Source organism: Puntigrus tetrazona, chromosome 12, assembly GCF_018831695.1.
Source record: "Puntigrus tetrazona isolate hp1 chromosome 12, ASM1883169v1, whole genome shotgun sequence".
NCBI lineage: Eukaryota > Metazoa > Chordata > Actinopteri > Cypriniformes > Cyprinidae > Puntigrus > Puntigrus tetrazona.
Window position 1 is genome coordinate 9,273,962 of NC_056710.1, and position 10,170 is coordinate 9,284,131.

A 10,170-nucleotide genomic window follows, 5' to 3' on the forward strand; every position below is an offset into this window, starting at 1 on the left:
AATGTGATGTTCAATAAAACATCAAGTTGAGAACAGCAACACCAGTGTGAATTCACTGGTCTAGTTAGTGTACAGTCAGTGTGAAGCAATTCTGCCCTCATGTGGCAATGAAAAATTCAGCCAACTGACTGGAACCAAAAAAACAACAAGAATCCACAGTGAGAAAAGAAAACTCTGTACATATGTGCAGTCTAAAAAAAGGCTGGTAGGAGAGGGCAAGGTAGAAAACAAAATCCTGCAATAACAATGCAATGTTTTCCCTCTGAAGTTAAAAAGCCTCTAGCTCTGGCAGCAAAAGTTGTTTTCTTGAGGGTTTTGCATCTCTTTTCCCCCAAGAGCTGGATCTGAACACTTGAATCGCTTGCGTCTGATTTGCAAATGAACAAAAGAAAGGCAGAAGCAGAGCCATATAATGATTTATTTTTAAAGAGAAGCAGGAAACATTGATTGAACGCTGGTGGCAAAGAAACCAATACCACAGTGGCCGGCCTACTCATGCTCTGAAATAGATTGTTGGAGTCTTTGACATTCTCTCTTGTCGTTTTAGCAAGTGGCTCACGAGTGGATCGTGATTCACCGAGCGCCAAAGCAAAACACACTGAGAATGCAATGGAAGGATATCAGAGGCTTTGTCTTGTTGCCATACCACTTTGCCTGAGAAAACATGTTATTATTATGCCACTGTCAGAGAACGGCCAGCATACTACAGGTGGCATTAATGTGACACAACCCAAGAAATTGGAAGTGCACCCACTCTGCCAAGAATACAAAACTGTAACTGGAACAAAACGAACTTACAAAACCATAAACAGGACTGCCTGTGGCACTCCATCTTGTGTGGCGGCCGATAAGAATGCGCATTTTTCCAAGAGATGAGCCGAGTTGAGAATATCCAGGGAAAGACAGTGACTAACAGCCCTGCTTTGCTTCCCACTCTATTGACTGTGAGTGAAGGTGGCCGACGTTGACCTACCGCCACTCCCAATCCTTATTAATCTCCAACAAGGAGCAGGAAGAATCCTGTGTGCGCCAGAAATGAGAAACTGCTACTCCGCTGAACAGAAATACTTTACAGGGGGCAATCTATCATGTGGAGTAGTCATGACTCATATATGCACATTGCAGCTGAAGATATACGGACTCTTTGCTCTTACATAGATATCCGTATTTTGATGCAAATGGAACACTATTCGTCCTCCAAAACATTTAGGTTAGTTGAGGTACATTGTACACTATCCTACAACTGCTTTTTGGAAATTAAAGCCCCATTAAACCATTCACATGCCACTGAAGATGTTAGTACTGCAGACTCTAGGTCATAAAAGCTATTATGGTCTGCGTTCAGAGTACACGAAAATTGGATTTCATACTATTCAGCTAAACAATCACTCCAAGGTGATCCCTTTTCAAGCTGCCATAATTCTGCTCGTATAATTCCCTTCGGCACAAGCACACACCTACTAGCCATAGTTTGTTATGCCATCCCTTAAACTGTAGAGGAAATACTGCCTTCAGGGACAGGGATGAAGCATGCAGCTCATCTCTTAAGCACATTTAACGGCTCGTTACCCCACTGCTCGTTTCAGGCAACACGACACTCCTTGGTCAGGTGCCATTCTCTAATGTGCTGGAAATGAGCCATGAGCCTCTACAGTCTTTAGACAGTAAGTACGGTGTGCTCAAGGGGCCATTTTGGTTCCGAAAGGAGCACGGTAGTGCCTTAAACAGGAAAAAAGCCAAAACTGAAATTGTTGCTTTTACAATTAACAGTGCCCTCTCTAGTGCTGCTAAAATATGTAAGGATAACATAAAGTGAATAAATTCTAAATGAAACCACTTGGGTCTGACCTACCGGTCTTAAATGTATCCAAGAAATACCGTGCATGCGTAGCATTTGAGAATTTAACATTATACTGCATTTAGGCTTCTGTCATGCAAGGTTATTTGCCGCTGGGGTGAAGAGAACTTAAAAACTCAAAGAGCATTCCAGAAAAAGTTTAACTTTTAAGGCTCCCACTGTTGTATAAAGAGCTACGGAAAGGTTTGGGCTGAAGTCATTTTAGAAAAACTAATTCTGATGAAGGTAAAGTAAAATGGTTCAGGTACTTTAAGAAACATTTAATTGTGACAATTTATAGCAACATTAGACAAAAATCTAACTAATAAAAAATCTGAACGGTAATAAATATCTACAACATTATGTGTACAAGGAGACAAGAGAAATCTATACAGCAGAATCAAGTGGCTGATGGGCATCATGTGAGATCATCAAAAGAAAGAGTCGTTTGGAAAGCTCTGGACCAACTCTGCGGGTTGTAGATGTCACACCTTCTCCACGGCGAATAAGTATTTCTGACAGCAGACCGACTTTTTCATGTTCTGATTTGCACCGTGCATATGCCTACAAATGTACATTAAAACATTAGATCTTGCACCAAAAAACACTGAATGTTATACACAAGGAATGTTTTAAAAAAAAAAAAATTATATGCCTTTCGTTGAACACTTCATATTTGAAAACAGCTTTAACCTGAGCAAGAAGCCGAGGAGAGGGGTAGGCACTAAGTATAGCACTGGCCATATCAGGGCTGACGCGGTTCAGCTGCTGTATTTGTCTCTTCCAAACTTGCAGAAGGCCGTTCCCTGAGCGGTCCACCTTCTGACCCCCTGCCCACTCACTCTCCAAACAAAACGTGAATCCCGTCTTCTCTCGCTCCCGCCTGGGAAAAATAAACATACGCAAGTAAAAAATAAACCACTGTAGCTAAAGATGCAGCTGGTTGGTGAGCGATAAATATGGAAACTGGCTTTCTACTCACTTGAATGGTGCCTCGGCTACTGCTTTGGTTAACATGGTAATATAATCAGTGAAGTCTTTCCAGGTAGAGAGGAAGCGAACCTGCACCCCAGTTTGCAGCTGCAGGTCTACCAAAGCCTGATGGACAGGTGAGGGGAAAAAAGACTGAGTTGAAGCAGAGCACCTCAAATATGACCATGAATTTATATCGACTGCCAATGAGGTGGTTCAGCTTACCTCCTCCACCTGCACTCGCGAGACCTCAGGAAGCTGATTGATATCGTCTTTCTTTCTTCTCTTTTTCTGCCCTCCCTGAAGTCCCACATTCTTCTCCTCGCCCAGCACTGCCTCTCGATATTTCTTCTGACATTTAGAATTTTGGCCTCTGCGAAAGAACATTTAATGCTAAATTAAGCAATTATAAACTCTTCACTAATCTGTCATTTAGAACATATGCTAAGATTTGTTTGTTTGACTACTGCTCAATTTTTCCATAAAAGAAAACCATAAAAATCTTAACAGAGTTTTTAAAAATATATGACTGGTTCATTTTAATTCTCATACATCACTTACTGTGTGTAAAAATATAGTATTAAACAAGTTACAAAGCTTGTATTTTTTTTTTTATTATACTTTTATTAAGTCACCTGTAGTACTTCTCTAGGTCAATCACGACCAGACTGAGAGTTCTGCCTGGGTTTCTTTTCATAAGTCCTTGGATCCAGGCGGTCAGAGATATGCCACTTTCTGTCAACACACTATTGCATTGCTTCTACATAAAAAATAAACACACACACACACACACAGAGCCCAATCAGGTAAGAAATCCCAAGCCTGTCAACATTTTGAAGAAATGCATTTCGCAAAGACTGAGCAACAGCATATTTTAGAGAGCTTATGGATATTTTTTTACATAATTGAGAGGTGATCCTGTAATTATATTCATTAACCTTAATTGCCCTGACTCTTCTTGGAAAGGTCAAAACTGCTAGTTTTTCTGTTGCCCTTTCAGCCACAAAACTATTTTAATTTAAATTTTAGTTGGCACATCCTACAAAAAGGGCACATCAAACAATTATCCTATTAATGGTTAATTAGGTAATTACAATAGTCCAATAGGAAATTACACCGTACCAGAACATAATGAGCCTACCTTGCAGTAGTTATTAATCATAGTTACAAAGTCATCCACAGGAACTTGTATTATAGTATTTAAGTCTGGAATGGTCATCGTCTCACCAGTCTGCGAATAAAACATTCAAATGAACTATAAACGTGTAAAAAATTTCAACCTTTTTTATTACAAGACCCCCTTTTACAAAATATCTCCTCTCTTACCTAACACTAACCTCCGACACATCTGATGTAATAAGACAACGGAACCCAAAAATATAATGACGGTATATCTTTTCTGTAGTTGTTTAGAATAAACTATATGTATAAGCATATTTTGCCCAAACTGTCAAACTGACATCATCAGAAGAAATGCTATTCCAGAGAGGAATCAAATGATTAGATTTTGATTGAAGATTACCAAGACAATTTTCTATACATTCATTTGCATGAATTAACTGTTCACCTTAAGACTATGTGAAGTCAATGTGCACTAACAAAATTAATTTTATTTAGCAGATTAGCAAATAGCAGACTTATTGGGACCCCTTAAAAGTTTGTTCAAGGCCCCCTAGTGGGTCCTGGCCTCCCGGCTGAAAACCACAGGTTCAGATGTTCAAGCATTATCTTTATCTACAAACATTAGATAAATCTATATAGATTTTAAAATGTTATATTCTTGCATTTAAAATTCGAAATGTCAAACATTCATCATTCGTATCAGTGACATTCAACAGGAATGCCTGGGTTGACATACCGCAGAATACACTATTATGGCAAATACGCCACCTACCCATACTATTCAATTAATTAATTGAATAATTAATTATTCATAAAACTAAATTACCTATGCTATCAATCTCACTCTTAAACATTAATAACCACACTGTTAAACACAATCTGTAATCCATTTTCTGTGCTGTACATTATATTATCTTGTGATGCCTAAATCAAAAAACCTTTAAACACTGGTATTAGTGTTGTCATAGTGTATTAGTATTTATAATATTTTATATTTATATTTATAATAATAATAATAGTAATAATATTATATTATATTGTTATAAAGATACCATTTAAAATTTAATATCACCCATAAAATATATATTTTTAAATAATTTTTTATCCTCATCCTAAAGCAAATCAAAAGAAATATTGTGTATTTGTATGTGTAGAGTGCTGTCGTGCCTGAGGGCAGGGTGAGCGTCTTGCCCAGGTGACACTACGAGGAAGAGACTGCTTCTCTATGGCACAGTTGCAGCCCATGGCATGCAGGGAAGTCAGGAGAGCGCCGCCACCTTCCAGCTGCAGTAGGCCTATGGGGGAGAGACAGCTAATCAATACTAATCCATTCAGCAAATGCAGCTTAATACCTCATGCCACTGCTTTTTAACAACTCAGGAAAAGTATCAAAGCACAAAGAGCCCTGAAAGCAATTGTGACAGCAAAGATGAGCACTGCAGGCAGACACTGCCACCTACCCGGGTCGACCGTCACCACCGTGTGTTTGATGCACTCCTCTGGCCTTAGGGCTTTCACAGCATCAGCCAAGGCTTTCTTCTCCATCCTCAATCTCTCCTTCTCTTCCTGCTGATGCTCTCGCATTGCTCTTTTCCTCAGGGCTTCCTGTCTGGCAGCCTCCACTTCTGCTGGGTTTTTCTTGCGTTTGGCCAGGTAAGCACCATTCTCCGCTTCAGGTGGAGGTTCTTTTGTGAGGTACGGTGCGTCCTTGTTTGAGCTGCACTGCCTCGTTATATTGCTACAGATTTTGTTACGTTCCACCGGCTGGGTCTCGTGGTTGATATGACGCTCTGGAACATTTAAGAGGCGGGAACATCCATTGGAAACCATATTGGAAGCCCGGGTCTCTTCTGCACTGATGGCTGCTGTACCCACACCAAGCTGTTTTTGTTTCAGTCTTACAGCTAAGGGAATCATGGCCTCCTCCTCCTCTTCACTGTCACTACTGACCATCAACATGTCACTTCTAGCAGCTCCAGCAGAGGCGTGGACCTCCAGAGATGAAAGTGGATGAGCAACAGGAGCCATTTCTGAGTCTGAACTGTCTAAATCTACCAAGTTGGGCTGTCTGGATTTCGACTGTGAGAAATCAAACACAGGCAGCTCCTCTGAATCACTGGAGTCACTGTCACTTAAGATGAATCCAGGTCTACCGATGCAGGTCATGCTGTCATACAGAGATCAGCCGTCTGAAGGAGAGTTCAAATTAAAATACACTTTAACATGCAGGGCTCAACAATACAGATTTTTTACATAATTACTTTTCATTTTTGTATGTGACCCTGAACCCTGGGAATTTTTTGAAATTGACAATCATCTGAAAGCTAAATAACAAAGCTTTGCATTGATGTGTGGTCAGTAAGATGGGACAATGTTTGGCAAAGACTCAACTATTTGAAAAACTGGAATGTGACAGTGCAAAGAATAAATAAATATATAGAGAGAGCGAGAATTGTCTATAAATGCATATCACTAATCAAAAATTAAGTTCAGATTTAAGATATGAAATTTACAAAATTTCCTTTATGGAACATGATCAAAAATCTATCATTTTAACCCATCCAATGTATTTTTGACTATTGCCACAAATGTGCTACTTATGCAAGGTTTTGCGGTGCAGGTTCACATATGTAGCATTCAATATTATGTTATTCAATATTTAACAACAACAACAACATTATTATTACTATTATTATTATAAAAAGAGTTAGTAGCTACAATTTAACTCAAAAAAAAATTACAAATGTACATGTGCTGGTACATGCTAGTATACTGTCAATTGCTCATCAATTTTTTAACTATTATAACTTGTGTAACTGGTAAAAATCATTCTTATACATTCAGCAAAACTTTATCTGCTGCCGAGATACAGCAGAATTCACAACGGTTTTAATACAATCACAGCAAGATGGAAAGCTATATATATATATATATATATATATATATATATATATATATATATCAACTGTTCTCTATTCAACTGCAACCGCACAATAATTAAACACATTTGCATTAATATGATGTTGAAACTATTAACAAATTAATGTTCGGTTAAGAGAAACAGTACGATATTCAGTCAAAACCAAGAACAGAGCCGTCGCGTGCGGCGCCACACAACACAGCTATTATTTACATTCGCAAACGCATACACAGAACGACAGAAAAGAAGAGCAAAGGTTTCCAGCTCAAGACAACACGCCACGTAAAGTTTCACAATACAAATGCTCATGCAACCAAGTATCTTCTGAAGCGTTATACTACAGTATTACATATCTAATATTGTTTTCCTGTTACTCACGCCAGCCAAGTTCTGCAGTTCGCGGGTTCTGAAGCATCACGGGAACGCGTGGGCTGCGTCACGCTTACGTCATTCAAGATGGCGGCGCTCGCGTCCTTGATGCTGCAATCTAGAGCCTGTAAGTAGAATAACCATTTTTATGACTTTTTCAGACTATACCATCAAGTGTGCAGGTCCGCCAATAATAATATGATATAACTGAGCCATTTCAGCATGTTGTAAAAACTGTGAGGCGGTTGACTGTCCTCAGACACCATTCATTGACAGCACCGGTGTGAGCATGTGTTAAATGTTGACAGCAGAATAGACAGCATTTAAGCTGTAATAAGCGAACTGATTTGGTTTATATTTTGTAAATGATAATGCAGATCGTTAGGGATGATGTCCAGCAAACGACGTGAAGGACAGTTTCAGTATCATTTACTATGTTGCAGACAGTGATTTCTGTGCTCCTCTGTCTTTGCAGGTATTCTGTTCAGTCAGTCGCCCACAGTTGTACTGACGAGATTTGCTTCAAAGAAATCAGGAGGGAGCAGCAAAAACTTGGGAGGGAAGAGTGCTGGCCGCAGACATGGTTACAAGAAACAAGATGGTACTTTTTGACTATTGATGCTGGTCTCATAAGAGAAACATTTAGATATTTTGTCTTTTTCGTCCTCCATTACTTTGCATTATAACACGTCTTTCTTACTTTTAAGGAAACTTTGTACATGCGGGCAACATCCTTGCTACGCAACGCAAGGGTCTAATGCGCTGGCAGCCTGGAGCTCATGTAAGATGTTTAGAATCAATTTTCTTACGTATATATATACAAAGTTCACTGCAATGTCTGTTACTTTTGCACAGTACACATTTTTGTGAATCGCTTTATTCTTAAATGGTTTTAGGAAATATCTAAAACGCATACAGTGAAAGAATAAAAAAACATTTTAAGAAAATTCTTATGCTTAACAAGGCTGTATCTGTTATATCAAAAATACTGAATCAAACAGTAATTTGGTAAAATATTATTGCAAGTAAAAAGAACAGTTTTCTATTTTAAAGTCTTTGGGAAACTTCAGAAATGTTTCAAATGCTATATAAAACGTTGGAAACAGTTGTGCGGCTTAATATTTTTTTTGGGACCTATGATACCTTTTTTCAGAGTTCTTTAATAACTTGATAAAAAGTTATTGTAAAAGACTTATTAATAATATTTTTCAAAAGTCCATTTTGAATAAATGCTTTTTATTCATCAATAAATCACTTAAGACCGGATTGATGGCTGATGTAATGCTTAATCACAGAAATAATTGATTTTATATATATATATATATATATATATATATATATATATATATATATATATATATATATATATATATATATATATATATATATATAACACCCACAGGGGGTGGGTGCATCAGTGTTCATCGTAATGCATTTTTCTCAAAATCCTACAACTTTATTTAAATACAGTTATTAAAAACTGCAAACAGGCAACATTACGCTTACATTGTCTTTCTTCACAGGTTGGTATTGGAACCAATAAAACACTTTATGCCCTAGAGGATGGTACTGTCAGATTCACCAAGGAGGTGTACATTCCTCTGCCACGAAGTGCTGAAGCTAGAGAAGTGATCCCAAAACTTCCCAAGGGTGCTGTTTTGTACAAGACCTTTATTAATGTCATTCCTGTAAAACAGGAGAATAAATTTAAACTAGTGGAAATGGTATAATAAACACTTTCTTCAACTTCAGTTTGATGTAGATTCTTAAACCAGACTGGTAAACCACCCTCAAATATTTTGATGGTCTCCTTTCAAGTGTGTCTAAAAATTTTGAAATATTTAATTTCTTTTTATTTGTACAGTCATGTTAAATTCTAATAAACATGTTTTCCTACCACGGTGTGATTTAAGTGTACACTACATCAGTAAATGCAAATAAGTTTATATCGCAATCTAGAAATGTTTTTTTTTTTCTGTATAACATTCTCTTTAATAAACTCATAATCTGAAATATTACTAATTATTAGGAAACAGAAGGAAATGTTATTCTTGATTAAACAGAGACAATCAAGTTTTTATATATATATATATATATATATATATATATATATGGATGGATGTTCAATGATTAATTGTTCACATTAAGGCCACTTTTGTTAAAATAAGTCCACTTCGCATTCATGTTGATTTTAAAGACAGAGAATGGCTCAGTCTTTCAGCAAATGAATATAAAGTTAGAAGCTGTTGCAGCTTTAAGATCTGTATTTCATGCGGCATTAAACATAAATGTTGTCCTGTTGCTGAGGTGTTTTAATCTCCTTCATTGACTATCCATTCATGTTTCCTAAAATTTAGCTCAGCTTTGGTTTTTAAGGATTTAGACCGTCTCTCTCCTCTACAAAACAGACAAGGACTATCTTTGTAGCATTTCCCTTTGGGCTCAGGTTGTTGTTCATGTGTATTAGCAGGATTAGGGGAAGTGAAGCCTGAAAGTGTCCTCAGGTTAGAGGAAACCAAGGAGAAATAAGAAGGATTGGACCAGTACTGGGTAGGAAACGGTGCCAAATGAGTTGTTGCACCACATAGCAACTCTTTCACCTTTAATATGAGAGGATTAAATATGGAGTGTGCCGACACTTTCCAAGGACAAGCACTCGAGCAGGTGCCACTTCATAAGCTTCAAGTTCAAAATGCTTTTTTTTACGATGCAGATGTAGAGAATGTTCAAGGAACCATCATTGTTTGGGAACTCTTTTATGTACATCGGAGAAAAAAAAAGAGGTGATGAGATTCAATGCTAATGAAAAAGGATGGGGAATTGATTTAGAAAGTAATCAGAGATTCTGAGCGATGCTCAGTGTAATAATCTATCTGGCAGATAATTGTTATTCAGCCCCGAACAACAGCCTGCCACACTATATTTCAGGAGAAGCGAGATGCAAATGGTG

General features: G+C 37.7%; 2 protein-coding genes across 2 annotated transcripts; one reads left to right on the forward strand and one right to left on the reverse strand.

Moving 5' to 3' along the window:
- Positions 1 to 403: 403 nt before the first annotated feature.
- eme1 (essential meiotic structure-specific endonuclease 1) lies at positions 404 to 7,328 on the reverse strand. Its single transcript, XM_043253326.1, has 9 exons — positions 7,230 to 7,328; positions 5,392 to 6,120; positions 5,099 to 5,226; positions 3,951 to 4,040; positions 3,445 to 3,569; positions 3,035 to 3,182; positions 2,820 to 2,935; positions 2,531 to 2,720; positions 404 to 2,401 (listed from the first exon to the last, which is right to left on the reverse strand). Exons 2-9 carry the CDS (start codon positions 6,095 to 6,097, stop codon positions 2,225 to 2,227), a joined length of 1,680 nt encoding a protein of 559 aa, XP_043109261.1. The 5' UTR covers positions 6,098 to 6,120; positions 7,230 to 7,328; the 3' UTR covers positions 404 to 2,224.
- On the forward strand, positions 7,230 to 9,119 carry mrpl27 (mitochondrial ribosomal protein L27). The gene is made up of 4 exons (XM_043253389.1): positions 7,230 to 7,347; positions 7,696 to 7,821; positions 7,928 to 8,001; positions 8,744 to 9,119. The coding sequence occupies exons 1-4, from the start codon at positions 7,308 to 7,310 to the stop codon at positions 8,948 to 8,950; spliced, it is 447 nt and encodes a 148-aa protein (XP_043109324.1). The 5' UTR covers positions 7,230 to 7,307; the 3' UTR covers positions 8,951 to 9,119.
- Positions 9,120 to 10,170: the final 1,051 nt, after the last annotated feature.